The sequence below is a fragment of the Juglans microcarpa x Juglans regia genome, chromosome 6D (genome assembly GCF_004785595.1).
Source record: "Juglans microcarpa x Juglans regia isolate MS1-56 chromosome 6D, Jm3101_v1.0, whole genome shotgun sequence".
NCBI classification, from domain to species: Eukaryota; Viridiplantae; Streptophyta; class Magnoliopsida; order Fagales; family Juglandaceae; genus Juglans; species Juglans microcarpa x Juglans regia.
In genome coordinates this window covers 29,428,141-29,444,067 of record NC_054604.1, presented here as the reverse complement: position 1 = coordinate 29,444,067, position 15,927 = coordinate 29,428,141, and the positions used below count along the sequence as shown (strand labels likewise).

Below are 15,927 nucleotides of genomic sequence, written 5' to 3'. Positions count from 1 at the left end.
TAAATATAATCTTTTTATCTTAAAAAAAAAAGTTAATAGTTATAAGAAAAATATAAAGATATATATATATATTTTAACTTTTTGCCCAAGGCCTCATTTGGCATTGATCTGGCTCTGCATGACGGCCATGCCTTCGTCATGAGCCATTCTATAGCACGTGTGATATTAATAAATTCACAGAAATGATATTTGATGTTAGTATTAGGGATGGCAATATGTGACACGATCCGTTAATTCAATACGAACACGACACGATAAAAACGGTTAAGGTTTATCCTTAACGGGTTCGGGTCAAAACGGGTTGATCCGTTAAGGCACGATAGCTTAACGGGTTGATAACGGGTCAACTCGTTATGACCCGTTAAGAAAGTTAAAGTTACAATTATACCCTTATACATAAAAAATAGAATTGTTGGGATTTGAATTTCGATATTTTTATTGTTTGGATTGTAATTTTGGATTTGTAGTTAGTTTTATATTTTTTTTATAGATATTGTGATTTTAATATTTATATAAAGTTATGCTAAACTTAACTAGATAAAATGGATTAATTTTGGATCTGTTTCAATCTATTTACATAAACGAGTCAAAACGGGTTGACACGACACGACCCGTTATATTAATGGGTCGTGTTAGGCTTTGAGATTTTGACACGATAAGCTTAATGGGTCGGGTTAGGGTTGACTTATATAATATAATATACATGTTTTGACACGACACGAACACGACCCGTTAATACGATTTGACACCCCTAGTTAGTATACTCATTTGAAAAAACAGATAAATTTTATATTTATAAAAAAACTTTTTTATTTTTTTATGGACGCTACTACTATGACACCCATTGTTTACTGTTGGAGGTGCGTGTAAATTGTATTTTTTTAAAATATTTTTTTAAACATTTTTAAATATTTCTTTTAAAAATATACATAAATATAATTTTTATTGAGATAAAATCCCTGCATTGGAATAGGCAAAGCTATATTTTTCTAATTTATGCTACAGTAAATCTCCTTCTCTCGTCATTATTGGCGAGTTCCTGTAGAAGGATCAAATAAATATTTTATGACCATCCGTCCATCTGCCCCTCTCTTTTTCTCTCGTGTTTTCCATTTCCCTCATGTTTCCCTCGTCTCTTGTCTTTCCCTCTTTCTCTTGCCTTTTTTTTTTGTCTGAAACCCTTCTCCCTCTTCTCTCCCTCGCTCCGTCGCTCGTCTCTCCCTCTTCTTTCCTTCCACCATTTTTCTTTTCTGAAACCCTTCTCCCTCTTCTCTCCCTTGCTCCGTCGCTCGTCTCTCCCTTTTCTCTCCGTCTACCATTTTTCTTTTCTGAAACTCCTCTCCCTCTTCTCTCTTTCTCAATCGATTTTATTTCTGTTCCTGGGTCGATCTTCCATGGTTATGCAATTTCCTCTTTCTATCGGCTTGGCTCAACAACACAGTACTCTCCCTCGGTTTGGGATAGTAAAACTACCGAAATTTTATTTGGATAAGCTTTGTATTGAGTATTTTAGTATAAATTTGTGAAATTTTGAAATGGGTATGAATTTGTTTGGGTAAGCTGGTTATTATCGTTACTGATTTTTTTACAGTTGGTGTTGTTGATTTTTCTGAAGTTTGTGTTGCTGATTTTTCTTCAGTTGTTTATTATTGCGTCCAACCAAACCTCCTCTCAGAGTCTTAGAGTTGAGCCCCCATATTTTTTTTTGTTTTCTGTTTTCGGTAACTACAACCTGTTGTTTTTGATTTGTTGTTTTTGGGTTTGTTTGCTTTTCGTGTATGGCCATTTTCTCGTGTCTCACTCTGTTTACTAGTCATTTTGTGGTCGAAAAGCTCATTCGGTCTCTTGGTTTTCTTTACTTTGCACAGCTTTATTTTTCATAAGATAAATCCAAGTTGACACGGTTTGGTGGATAAGAGATTATGCAAATTGAGTTGTTGTTTTCCAGTATAGTTTCAACATACATTCTCAAATTTATTAAGTGTTAGAAATAAGACCATATACCCAAATTGAGTTGAAGATAAAAAGCTCTTGCTGAGTTTTTTTCGGTTCTTTTTTTTTCTGTTTGCTATACAATACTTGGTTTTGTATTGTTTATTGTTATTGTTTTTGTATTAATTCAAGGTTTTGATTTGGACCTCTTGGAGTAATTGTCAATCTTTTAGAATACGTGCAATAAGGTGAATGCCATCTGTGAAGTTGACTTGTAAAATTCTTATGGAAACTAAGCTTGTTGATGCTGAAAAGCATACCCTTCTGTACACCTAAAAACAAATTTAAAAAATATCCATTATTCGTAGCATTAGGGAGCCTTCACAGATTATCTGTCTGCTCATGAATACATCAGTACAGCTGCATGATTATAATCTTAAGGCGGTTTTGTTCAGAATCTGCTTCTTCCCTCTAACTTCAAACTATATGCGTCTATTTTTTGGACATGAGCTATTGTTTTTAATTTTCTTGCTAGTCTTCTTACTGCAACCTCATGTGCATCTAGTAACATATTATATACCCTATACAGTTAAGAATGTGGTGGTCCAAAAGCTCTTTCCATAAGCTTTTTATCTTGCTGAGTTTTTTTTTTTGTTTTTTTTTTCAGTGTTTGCTATACAATACTTGGTTTTCTATCACTTTGCTGTTATTGTTTGCTCTCTCCTTTCATGTAAGCATGTTTTATGGTGTATTTATGTGTGTATGCAGTAGTATATATATGTGGGTAATGGCTTGGACGCTACATATAACGTTTGTGGCTATCCTGATTGAGGGTTTCTTTCAATGCTATTTGATCCCAGAAACACCACATATATTATTTGTTATCATCGTTAAGACATTTTTCTGACTCCACAGCTAAAAACACAGTTTACTTTGCTATTCTTTGCAAAACAAATGAGGAATAAAATGTGTTTGCTGTTCTTCTTTGCAAAACAGAACAAGAAGTTTATTTTTGTTGCTGTTTTGCAAAGTTGCTGTTTTTCTTTGCAAAACAAAATAAGAAGTTGATTTCTTTGCTGTTTTCTGCATATTTTTCTACATATTTCTTTGCATACCAGCTTATCCAAACAAATTGATGATGTAATATTTGTTATTTTGTGGGACTTGAAAATTTCTAAATTTTTCTGACTATTTGAAAATGTAATATTTTTTAAGCATGGGCATACAAATTGATGATGATCTATTCTTCACCACTCAATTACAAAGTGGAGGAGATGGTTGTAATAGCACCCCAACGCAACATTCTAATATTGTGCTCAAAGCAACATTCAATGACGGTGAAAAGAGGCATCCTCTAAAAAAAGTTTAAAGGGGTGCATCTTTCACTACAGAGGAGGATAATCTCCTCATCTCAAATTGGCTCAACATTAGTATCGATGCAATAAATGGTACTGATAAAAAATCTACTCAAATGTGGGAAAGAATTTTTGAATTTTATCATGAATATAAAAAACATAATAATGTGAACTGTTCTGTAGTTTCTTTGATGAATCGGTGGTCCTCGATTCAGAAATGTACAAATAAGTTTTGTGCATTTTTAGCACAAGTAGAGTCATTGCATTCGAGTGGTGCAACGGAGCAATACAAGGTATGTAACATTTTCCTTTAATTTTCACAAACATGTAGGACTGATTTATGAACTAACAATATTCCTATGTATTTGTAGATTGAGAATGCAAAAATTTTGTATAAAGAGATGGAGAAGAGTAACTTCACAATGGAGCACTGTTGGTATCTTCTGAGATACCAACCAAAATGACAACAACACATCCCCACCCTTGGGATGAGGAGAAGGCCACAAAGTGAAGCTGCTATTGACAAGGTGGAAGAGAACATGGAGGTTTTTGCTGAGAGACATCTAGGCAAAAAAGCAGAGAAAGAAAGTGAGAGAAATCGGAAGTCAATGGAAGACAAAGAGTCTGAGATCAGCATTTCCTTAGCTAAAATGACCGAGTATAGAGCCACGACCATGGAAGAGCGGAGAAATGCTGCTTTGAAGGCAGACCAAAAAAGTGAGAAAATATTTTAACTAAAGAAGAAGAAGTTTGAACTAGAGAAGAAGAAATTTGAAGGCAAAATGATGATGCTAGATCTACATGGCATGAATGCCATGTAACAAGAATACTTCCGTAATATTCAACTAGCAATTTTTGAGGATTCGAAGTCCCATTCCGGAGGTAGATCTAACTCTCATTCGACACCTTATTATGTAGATATCTAACTTTTAATATTTATAGAACTACTTTTTTTGAGAATTTAGTGGCTGCCCAGCCACATGTGGGCTAGATAAATATGTGGCTGAGTAGCAACTAAATTTGTGGACTGTGGATATTATCTTTGTTGGTAATTTGTGGACTGTTTTGGTAACTATTCTGAATCTTTTGGTATATAATTTGTGGACTGTTGGTAATTCTGACTTGAATGGGACTGTGTTGTTGGACTTGAATGGGACTGTGTTGGTATTTATTTGTGGGACTCTTTTATATGAGGCTATTTTGTATTTGCACTTAGTTTGAGACTGTGTTGCTGGACTATTTATGGGACTGTGTTGCTAAATTTGAATGGCATTCTTTTGTATTTGCACTAAGTTTGGACTCTGGTTTGTGCATGGTTTGTGTATGGCTTGTGTATGGTTATGTTTTAACATAGAAGGACACACATACTCCATTGATATAGTATTACGAAGATGCATAATATGGTTATGTTTTGGACTAAGTTTAGACTCTGCTATGATAACTTTGTTGGTTATTTTTTTTTACTTCACATTTCTCTCATTAGTTTAATAATTTCAGGTTCTTCTATATATGATGATTGGAACTTCTATATTTTTTGTAGATGAAAAATAATAGGTTAAGGAAAAAAATTAGTTAGGAAATAATAATTTAAGTATCAAATTAAATTATTAATTAACATATAGTTAATGTAATTATAAAATATGAAAAAAAAAATTAAAAATATTATTATTAAAAAAATAATATTATCTTATTATTTTAACTAATTTAATAACTAGACCATATAAATTCATCTAGTAAAAAATGATAGCTAAAACTTAAAATTTTAGATAACGGCAACATTGCCGATGCTGCAAGCAAACATCAATTCAACAATCTGTCTCCTCACTGTCGTGAGTCGTGACTCGTGCCTTTTAAATCTGAATCATCGGACCCACTACCTCTCGGGTGTGGAGTGTGGACCCGACAGACACCAACCCATCCTTTCCTTCCTCCTCGGATGCGTGATCCACATCTATACGACACCGTCTTTCAAAGGATTTCGCTCTTCGAATATGGTTCCAGATTCCATGTTGAGCTTGAGTCATTTCGAAAATTCCTGTCATCCCATTGCCCATCGGATGGAGAATTGGTGACATTTCGCATTTGTCTCTCAACAGCCATCGATTCTATGGCCCTAATTCTTTACCTCAAATTAAACCTCCTGCACATTTGGTCAGATCTGATCTAGATTTCTTGAAGGTCCATTTCTCTTACTTTCTCATGTTTCAGTTACCTAAGTCATTTATTTGTCTGATTATTTGGCTTTTGAGACGTTAGAATGCCGGTTTTATTTAGCAATCTTGGACAATGTTCAGATAGAAAATCTTAAACTCTTATTGTGAGTTTTGGTTGAATTGGTTTTGCATGGAAGAAATCGGCTCTTTTTATCGGCAATGATTTCTTCTAGTAAACATATATGGCTTTGTTTGAAGCATTTACCATGATGGGTTTTCCTTTCTGTCCCCAAAGTAGTTATTATGTTTAGTTCTAAGTTGATTTTAATGACGACATTTTGACGTACCATCTTTTCTTTTCTTTTTTTTATTTTTATGTATGAAGTTTGAGGAACCAAAAAACTGGGCTGTTGATTAATAAAAAGAGGTTTATGATATGGATCTAAGTTGAGTAAATTATACATTTTTGTTTTATAAAGGGAATATATTATGTTCCACAGTGAATAAATTAGCCTAAAATATTTGATCTTTTGTTGCCTTGTGAAACTTTTATCTACCTGCACCATTATCCTTCTTGCTAGACTACAAGGTGAAAAGGACAATGTTAGCTTGCAACACTGTAGCAAAATATGAATTTTGGAATTAAGGGGTCAGGGTCTATATGAAAAAGTATGTGGTGGTGTCACAACAACCACATGCTTCAGCGCTGATTAATGAAGTATTCCTTTCTTAAACGTTTAGATATAGCCTGAAGTGACCATCCGTATATTGGGGATAAGGTTTAAATTAGAGTTGCTTTGTTTCCCCTTTTCAACAAGCTAGCTAAGATTTCATTAATAGAAAAAAATCTGGGTGGTACCTAGCTAGCTACACAGAGAGTATTCTATGCTTAAACAAACAAAGAAAACAGAGCAAGAAATCCCTTGAAAACCAGAAATAGAGCAAAAGTGAGCAGACAACCAAAGATAAAGGCAATTAAGGAAGGATTCTTGAGTTTCTCCACAGTCCTCTCACAATCCTTAAAACTATAATCATTTCTTCCCCGCCAAAACCACCTGACTTTTCTGAGTCGCTTACTTCTCAATGAGCACTGGCAGCTTCCAATGCGCCAATCTTCTGTTTTTTGATTGGTAAAAAAAAAAAAAAAAAAGGCTAATAGATCCACCATCATTTGAGGCAAATGAAGGCCAAACAAACTGATGCTAGAGCTCCATAAAACTCTAGCAACCTCACAATGAAACAAGAGGTAGATATTCTTACATCTCTTTTGGATGGTAAACTCTATCGAAAACTACTTTTGGATAGCTTGTATTCCACCCATTTAAGACATTGTGAGGAAAGGCTTTCTGGGTTCTCTCAAAGCAAGGGTTCATAGGTAGATCGTTCTATAAATGATAGATCATCTTACCCTTCGAAGAATATTAGGAAGAGTAAGGCTCCTTTTTGAGTGGCTTTCTTTGTTTGGACGGTAGTTTTAGGGAAGATTCTCGCTTCAGAAAACGTAAGGAAGCAGCATGTTCTAGTGATAGATCGGTATTGTATATGTGAAAAGTGTGAGCAGAGCATTCCTTCCGCCAGTCTTTATAGGAGTAGGGGAGTGTGGTGAGATACACTTTTCACCATAAAGGAAAGTGTATCTCATAAAGGAGCCTTACTCTTCCTAATATTCTTCGAAGAGTAAGATGATCTATCATTTATAGAATGATCTACCTATGAATGCCCCTTGCTTTGAGAGAAGCCAGAAAGCCTTTCCTCACAATGTCTTAAATGGGTGGAATACAAGCTATCCAAAAGTAGTTTTCTATAGAGTTTACCATCCAAAAGAGATGTAAGAATATCTACTTCATAATCCTATGCTGCTCTGATAAAACCAACATCCCACTGATGAGAACCATTGGAAAATTGTAGATGGTTCACCACTGAAACTTTTTTGACGAGCAAACCTATATTGCACTGGATAAATTGCCTGAAGGTTCTGTCTAATCACTGTACCACACATGATGCTAGAATTTTATCCTTGAACCATCTGCCACCTCATATCTAGTCAAACAGGAAAACTTCCCTTCACAACGTCTGAACTTATTTCCAAAGTCCAACCTCAAATGTCCCATTTAACTTTTTAACAGATCCATCCATCCCACAAGCATCCATATTGAGCTTCCACCTCCGCGTGCCATATACTTTCACTTTCAGAAGTATACCTCCTTAACCATTTCTCCAAAAGAGCTTCATTGAACATAGTTATGTTTTGAGGAACATGCATTGGTGTAGTGAAAAGGGACATACAATAAGTTGGCGAATTTGAAAAAGTATTCTTGATCAAAGTAATTCAATCTCCCTTTGACAAGTACAGCCTCTTCCATCCAGCTCAAGACTCCCATCTTCTCCAGAATGTCATCCCAAATAGACTTTCTCTTGTGATCTAAATATGTTGTTGGCAAAGACGCCATCCTGCACCCAAGGATATTAAACAGAGTCGCGTTGTTGTTTTAGGTTAGTGTCTAGGATCTAGAACTTGGTTAACCTCCAATTATTAGGGCTTGCAACCTCATTGACATGATTATAATTGAAAATATCTAATTAATTACCTGTTTTCAATTATGTTATAAACTGCCTGAATGGCGTTATACTGTAAAGAAAAGAATATAGGAATTTTTTAAAAATTATTGTGGTACTCCTTATAATGAGTTCCCCTAGGGTTTACATTGCTTTTAGATCGTTTATGATCAATTTTTTTGCTTTTAATACATAGTCTATGATGACCTCTGAAACACTTCTTGACTTGTGCATTGCAGACAGCTTTTGAGGATATCGAAAGGAAGACAGAAACGAACGTGTGGTGAAATGGCGTCTGAGAGGGAATACTTTAGCCTTTCTGGACCATTACACCTAACTTCAGTTGACTGGTGAGAACTTCAAACCTAACCCCCCCCCCCCGCCCAAAAGAAAAAAAAGAAACAACATAAAAGGATAGATAAATAAATGTCCTGTTTAGTGTTTTACTATATCTTTTTAGGTCTTAGGCATCTAAGGTTGCTTAAGATGATGTGTAGGGATAGCGAGTTCAACTTATTGACTGAGATTGGTATGCTAGCTTGATGTCCAAACAAAATAAAGATGGCTTGTTTCTCAGCTGTTTCATTGTTTTGCAAATACAGTGTAGTCAGATTACACTAAACTGAAAACTACCGAAAGTTTTCTGGTGCAATTTATAGGTTGCAACCATAACTCATAGGCTTCACCCCTTTCCCTCCTCTCTCTCTATATTCCCTCAAGAGTGGCATGTGTTCTAATTACACCCAGATTTATATCTTAACACATCTAGAAGCTGGCGTCCATTTATTTATTAAATGCGTATGCCTCTTTTCCTTACTAGTCATTATTCGGCATATGCTTGTTGACATGACTTGGGTCCATAGTTTTGTAAGAATTTGAAGATTCTGTTCTTCGCTAAATTTCCCAAAGATGGGCTGTTTTGTTGCATGCTGTTAATCCAATGCCATCCAGTATTGGATTAGTTTTAAGTCAGCATTGGTTTTGCTGGATATCCTCTCTCTTTTTGTAAGATCGTGAGGGTAAAAGATTTTACATGCTATATGCAGGGAGAGTGCAGATGATCAAAGGTCTGTGGCTGCCTGTTTGGTTCAGGGTGTCTACATTCTTGAGCGGGACCGCCAAGAGAAACGTCAAGGTGCCCACGCCCTTGCTCCTCCTTGGTGGGAGTTTTTCCATTTTGGGTTGCTCCGTTGTCTTGTGGACGATGCTGATTCTTCCATCTTTGGTGCCATTTTTGAATTTAAACCTCCAGCATCTTGCTGTAACCACTCACTGGATGGAAGTCCACGATACGTGCTTGCTTTCCGAGGCACCATAACTAAGCAAGACTCCCTCTCACGGGATCTCGAGCTTGACCTCCACTTGATCCGAAATGGACTTCACCAGACATCTCGCTTTGAGATTGCTATGCAAGCTGTCCGAAACATGGTTGCTGCCGTAGGTGATTCAAATGTCTGGTTAGCCGGCCATTCCCTTGGGTCAGCGATGGCAATGCTTGCTGGAAAAAGTATGGCCAAGAGTGGTATCTTTCTCAAATCTTTTCTTTTCAATCCGCCATTCTTTTCTGCCCCAATTGAGAGAATCAAGTCTAAAAAACTGAAACATGGGATTCGATTTGCGACCAGTGTGATCACAGCAGGACTCACTCTTGCTATGAAGGCTAAACACCAGAGTAATAGGGCACAAGAAGATCCATTTACTGCTTTGTCTGCATGGGCCCCTTGTCTATTTGTGAACCCAGCAGATCACATTTGTTCAGAATATATTGGCTATTTTGAACACAGGAAAAAGATGGAAGAGATTGGAGCAGGAGGTATTGAGAGGTTAGCGACCCAGAACTCGTTAGGAAGTCTGTTAATAAATGCAATGGGGAAGGAGGCTGAGCCACTACACCTCATTCCTTCCGCAAGAATGACAATCAATGCAACTCCTTCCCCAGATTTTAAATATGCTCATGGAATTCATCAGTGGTGGGGACCTGATCTGCAGTTGCGGTCTGAGCTTTACAAGTACAAATAGATGTTGCCCTACCTGTCGATATTATTTGCTGAAAGACTTTCTATTGGTGTTGGTCCTCCTTATAATGGATTATAAAAGAAGCTTTTGATCAGGTTCTTATCCTGCTACTTAGTGGTCTCAACCGGTCAATTTGAACTTGTAGCGAAGGCTGTTTTATTTTATGGACAGATGAGGGTCAGAGACTTATGTTTTGAAGCATGGAGCTTTGAGGCCACCGGCTCCTTTGATTAATTTGAATTGGTTGTATGTGCTTAGAGCCATGGTTACATGTAAAGAGAACAAACTGACTGTAATGTTTAAAATTTACTACTTTGGTATATAATGTTTATGTATTGTTACTTTTCATTTTAAATTTTGTCATCATTAATCGAAACTTCTGATGTGGTTAATTTTAAGTGATTCGATATGTCTACTACTACTTAAATAGACAAGATCTAAAATAATAAATGTCTAATATCTATGCTTTGTATCATTCTCCTGAACTGGGCGAGTGAAATGGGCCTTGTTAAGAGAATGATAATTGTCAGGGGAACAATGCTAGTCTTCCCGCTGCTGGGTGCTTCGGTTGGAATTTTATTTTTATTTATTTTTTACTTTATGATTAAGAAAATATTTTTTAAAGATGTTGTGATTTTTTTTTTAAATATTTAAAAGTGTTAAAAATATATTTAAAAAAAATAAAATACACATAAAGTGACAAAGGATTTAGTTTATTAGTTATTATTTTTTTTAAAAAAAATAAACAGAATGACTTTTTACATTTTAAATAGGTAATAATATATTAAAATTATGATTTTATCATTCACTTTATAATTAATAAATACAATCATACAATTTTATTATAATAAATTTTAAATTGAAAATACTATCTTTCATTAGACTTAAAATTATAAAAAGTTATAAATTAGGTGTTTTTTTATATAAAATAAATATAATATTCATTTAGTAGAAAATATTACCAGTCGTGTTATACGAACTTTCACACTATATACACTATTTAAAAATATGTAAAATATGAGAGCGAAGCGATAAAATTACAGATATGCAGAGCATAAGACTTATTTTAGAATTTTTCTATTTTAATCATTTTACCTCCTGTTTGTGAGAGAGAGAGAGAGAGAGAGAGAGAGAGCCCCGTGTATCGTAAAAAAGTAGACGACCATATCTTGCATCCGCCAGCAAGCAAAACAAAGAAGAGGTGGAAGATCCGAGCCTGCATCTCCATGGTGACGTTCTTCGGCGGCGGCGGCAGCAGCAGCAAAAGCACAGTTGCGTGCACCCGGAGGATATCCGACGCTGCGATGTGACGTGTCGAGTCTCGGCCACCACGATCATTGAGGACGAGTTGATACATTTCAAGTCATTCAATCACTCTCAACCTTTACAAATTGAATAAAAAATTTTCGGAATGACTCTATCCTATACGTCTTCAATCCAAGGGGAACGAACGAACCACGTCCCCGAATTGAAAGGACACCGTCTTTCCCAAGAACTCGCCTTTAATGTACTACAACCAAACTGGTCCCGGGATTCCGCAAGTTTCTGTCATCCTATGCACTCTAATGGTGACAACTTCCATGCCGTTTGTCAACAGCCACCGACTCTCAATGCGAATTCAACTTAAATCGCCTTACATTTCAAGCTGACCCCTCCGCCTATTCCATATTATCTGCTCTACCTGTAATTTCTTCAAGGTACGTTTCTCTTATGTTCTCATGTTTTTTCTCTTTATCTTTCATTTCTCCGATTCTTTTGGTATTCGAAATGAGTCATCAGAGTGTCGGTCGATTATCAATCTTGGACAGTGTTCGCAAAGAGAAGTCCCAACTCTAGCTATGGATTCGGGTTGAGTTGGTTTTTGTATGGAAGAAATCAAAGCTTTTTTCACAAAATGACTTCTTAGAAACCATAGGGAGAATGAAGTAGAGGAAATAGGGCTTTGTTTTTCCAGTTTTTATTTTTTTATAAGTAAAAGATATTTGTATTGATATGATTAGGCATAGCCCGACTACATAGGGGTATAGAAGAGTTTACACCTATTAAGAGGGAGAGATATAAACAAGAAAATCATGAAAATTTATGCCATTACAATTTCAACACTCGCCCAAAGGGACAAAATTTTAACAAAGAACACTCTAATCTCTTCCAATGTTCGCTCCTTATCTTCAAAAGTCCAATCCTTTTGTTCCTTCCATAGGCACCAAAGAATATATATAGGAATTATCTTTCACATGGCTGAGATTTGTGGAATCCCGTCCAAATTCTTCCAACTGGTCAGGAGCTCAATCACTGTAGAAGGCATAACCCAAGCTAACTCCAATATTCTAAAGACACCATCCCATAGTGACTCACAATGCAGTAGAAGATGATCTAGAGTCTCTCCATTCTTTCTGTACATACAATACCAATCCACATCACCCGACATTTTCGTAGATTATCCATAGTCAAGATCTTGCCCAGTGAAACTGTACAAGCAAAAAAGTTCGCCTTAAGAGGCGCCTTGTTTCTCCAAATACTTCTCCATGGAAAGCTATTCTGCTTCGGATGAGGGTCTTATAAAAGGAGCAGACAGAAAAAGCACCTTTTCAAGCAGGTGTCCACCACAGGTCCACAGCTTATCAGTACCCTGATTACTCAGTCTCATGTCATACAAGGTTCTGAAAAAATCAGCAAAACTGTCGGCTTCCCAATCATGAGCCACCCTCATAAAATTCACATTCCACTGGATTGAGTCACCGACTCACCGGACATCTCCATGAGATCCACAACCGATGCTTCCTGTTCACACGCAATCCTGAAAACTGTAGGAAATGTGTCCTTAAGAGCTCGATCTCCACACCATAAATAATGCCAGAATTTTATTTTAGATCTGTCACCCATCACAACTCTAGTGTGTCGAGCAAATACCCCCCACTCTCTTCAGATATGCTTAGATATGTTTATTATGATGGGTTTGTTTTGTTTTGGTTATCTTATGCAAAGCTTAGATCTTTTTGGGCAATTGGTCCTAGTTTAAGACACCGTGGTGGTTTAAGGAACCAAAAGTTTGCAAGAAACAAAAAGAAAGTGTATTATTTGGGTCAAATTTGGGTAAATTATATCAGTTTATTGTAAAAGCAGCATATGTTATGTTCAAGAGAGAATGAATTGACATAAATTATTTGGTTTTCCTCTGCCTTATGAAACTTTCATCTTCCCATATCATTATTGTTCTTGCTACACAGTTCGCTAAAAGATGAAAAACAAAGACATTGTTAGCTTGCTTTACTGTAGCATTTGTTATGATGCAAAATGTTAACTTAAGGGCGATAAGGATCAAGGATCTACATGAAAAGGTATGTGGTTGACCTACAGCAACCAATGTTTCTGTATTTATCTATAGATTTCTTTTTAAAATAACAAGACATATTTGGTTGATTTCTTATAAGTAATATTTGGTTGAAAAGTAAGAAATATGGGTATGGTTGGTTCTAATTTATGAAGCCTGGAGTGACTATCTGCATGTGAGTGGGTGGGGGTTCCAATCTCGATCTGTTGATTTGGCTTAATTCAGTACGCATCATCGAAGAGCGTACTCTATAATCAATAAGCAAAAGGACCCTTGGAATTGAGTGGGTGTTAGAACATGCTGAAGATCCCGAAACAAGCCTGGGTGCTTTTCGAGTTTTCCTTGAATTTATCAAAAAAGAAGTTCGTTTCATATGTTTGTTCATCAATTTTTATGATGTTCACGCCAGAGAATGTCTTGTGTTCTTGGATATTTTTGAAAGTACCTTTCGTTTAGATGACTTGGTAAAGCAAATAAAAGTTCCCTGAAGGGTATAGTTGTTCTGAGATTGTTTAAGATAAATTGTTTGCTGATACTTACTAAAAAAATATAAATTGTTTGCTGATTTAGTTCTTGTACTAGCATACACAAGAAAAATCTATGAGGACCACTGAGCAGTTTATTTCCTTTCCTCATGCATTGCAGAAGAGCTTTTGAGGAGATCAAGAGAAGAGAGAGGGACATCCAAAGGAAGAGAGAGAGAGAGAGGGACATGTGGTGTAATGGCCTTTGAGAGGAACGCCTTTAGCCTTTCAGGACCATTACACCTAACTTCTGTTGACTGGTGAGACCTTCAAACCCCCCCCCTCCCCTAACCTCCACAAAAAAAGGAACACTGAAATAAAGAAATGATCCTGTTTAAATTTTACTTTTGTCTTAGGTCTAAGGGCTTTTGCTTGATGCTAACATAACATAATTTGTTCATTTCATAGAGCAAGGGAATAGTTTTAAGTTCACATTGGTTTTGCTGAATGGTCTCTTTCTATACTTTCAAGATGATGAGGGAAAAAGATGCTATCTGTATATGCAGGGAGAGTACACATTACCGAAGATCTGTTGCTGCCAGTTTGGTTAAGGGTGTCTACATTCTTGAGTGGGACCGCCAAGAGAAACTTCAAGGTCCCCACGCCCTTGCTCCTCCTTGGTGGGAGTTTTTCCAATTTCAGTTGCTCCATCATCTTGTGGATGATGTTGATTTTTCCATCTTTGGTGCCATATACGAATTCAAACCTCAGCCATCTTACTATAACTATTCAGGGGATGGTAGTCCACGATATGTGATTGCTTTCCGAGGCACCTTAACTAAGCCAGGCTCCCTCTTGCGGGATCTCGAGCTGGATCTCCACTTGATGAAAAATGGACTTCACCTAACATCTAGATTCGAGACTGCTATGAAAGCTGTCCAAAACATGGTTGCTGCTGCAGGTGCTTCGAATGTCTGGTTAGCTGGCCATTCACTAGGGTCAGCAATGGCAATGCTTGCTGGAAAGACAATGGCCAAGGCCGGTATCTTTCTTGAATCTTTTCTTTTCAATCCGCCATTCTTTTCTGCCCCCATCGAGAGAATTAAGGGTAAAAAAGTAAAGCATGGGCTTCGAATTGCAAGCAGCGTGATCACAGCAGGACTCACTCTTGCTATGACTACTAAACATCAAAGGAATAGGGCTGCTGAAGATCCATTTGCTACCTTGTGCGCATGGACCCCTCGTCTATTTGTTAACCCAGCAGATCCAGTTTGTTCAGAATATATCGGGTATTTCGAACACAGGAACAAGATGGAAGAAATGGGAGCAGGAATCATTGAGAGGTTAGCAACCCAGAACTCGATCGGGTGTCTGTTAATGAATGCAATGGGGATGGAGGCAGAGGCACTACACCTCATTCCTTCTGCAAGTCTAACAATCAATTTAACTCCTTCCCGGGGTTTCAGACAAGCTCATGGAATTAATCAGTGGTGGGGACCTGATCTGCGGTTGGGGTCTGAGCTCTACAAGTATAAATAAATGTTGCTATAATTATCAGTATTATTTGCTGAAAGAATTTCTAGCTGTGTTGGAGATGAATTGTTTTGGTCTTCCTCGTAATTGATTATGGAAGCACTTTTGATCAGTTTCTTGTGCTGCAACCGAGTGATGGCAGCCAGCCAGACTGTCAATTTGCAATTTTCAACCAAAGCTGTTTTTGTTTTATTATTATGGACAGTTAAGGGTTGAATCAAAGACCATGTAATTCGATTTGCACCATTGTATATACTTAATTAGAGCCATATTTAACAAGAATATAATGCCTTGTAACATAAGAGAAATGGTTCGTTCATGATATGGATTACAACTTTTAAGGAAATTTCGTGTATATATATATATATATATATTTAATTTAAAAGTTCAAATTTTAATAGTTTAGTATATATTGTCCATAGTAATACTAATGCTAAATATAATTTTAGACATACAAATATCGTGTATTTCCTTTAAAAGATGTGGTTTCGCTATTAAAAGAAAATATTTTTATATACTTGATTTAGGACGTCTTTTGGCGCTGCTGTCTGCCAGGGTTAGTGGACTGGTGTGGTCTGGAAAGGCGT

General features: G+C 36.6%; 2 protein-coding genes and 1 non-coding gene across 5 annotated transcripts; all 3 read left to right on the top strand.

The window, feature by feature from the left end:
- The first annotated feature begins 2,679 nt into the window (after positions 1–2,679).
- LOC121236282 lies at positions 2,680–2,809 on the top strand. Its single transcript, XR_005934716.1, has one exon. It is a non-coding gene; the product is annotated as a small nucleolar RNA snoR80 (small nucleolar RNA).
- A 2,366-nt stretch (positions 2,810–5,175) lies between these two features.
- On the top strand, positions 5,176–10,332 carry LOC121234646 (GDSL esterase/lipase At4g10955-like). The gene is made up of 3 exons (XM_041130673.1): positions 5,176–5,465; positions 8,236–8,346; positions 9,043–10,332. The coding sequence occupies exons 2-3, from the start codon at positions 8,285–8,287 to the stop codon at positions 10,013–10,015; spliced, it is 1,035 nt and encodes a 344-aa protein (XP_040986607.1). The 5' UTR covers positions 5,176–5,465; positions 8,236–8,284; the 3' UTR covers positions 10,016–10,332.
- Positions 10,333–11,504: 1,172 nt separating this feature from the next.
- LOC121234645 (GDSL esterase/lipase At4g10955-like) lies at positions 11,505–15,639 on the top strand. Of its 3 annotated transcripts, none has more exons than XM_041130670.1 (4): positions 11,505–11,709; positions 13,240–13,350; positions 13,989–14,127; positions 14,374–15,639. In XM_041130670.1, the coding sequence occupies exons 3-4, from the start codon at positions 14,066–14,068 to the stop codon at positions 15,344–15,346; spliced, it is 1,035 nt and encodes a 344-aa protein (XP_040986604.1). In that variant the 5' UTR covers positions 11,505–11,709; positions 13,240–13,350; positions 13,989–14,065; the 3' UTR covers positions 15,347–15,639. The 3 variants fall into 3 exon arrangements, with proteins under 3 accessions (XP_040986604.1, XP_040986606.1, XP_040986605.1); XM_041130672.1 differs by having other exon boundaries at positions 14,276–15,639; XM_041130671.1 differs by lacking the exon at positions 13,240–13,350.
- The last annotated feature ends 288 nt before the right edge of the window (positions 15,640–15,927 follow it).

Coding starts and splice junctions, on each gene's coding strand:
- LOC121234646 (XM_041130673.1), top strand. CDS start 8,285: ATGGCGTCTGAGAGGGAATACTTTAGCCTTTCTGGACCATTACACCTA. Junction 8,347..9,042: donor CACCTAACTTCAGTTGACTG/GTGAGAACTTCA, acceptor TGCTATATGCAG/GGAGAGTGCAGATGATCAAA.
- LOC121234645 (XM_041130671.1), top strand. CDS start 14,066: ATGGCCTTTGAGAGGAACGCCTTTAGCCTTTCAGGACCATTACACCTA. Junction 14,128..14,373: donor CACCTAACTTCTGTTGACTG/GTGAGACCTTCA, acceptor CTGTATATGCAG/GGAGAGTACACATTACCGAA.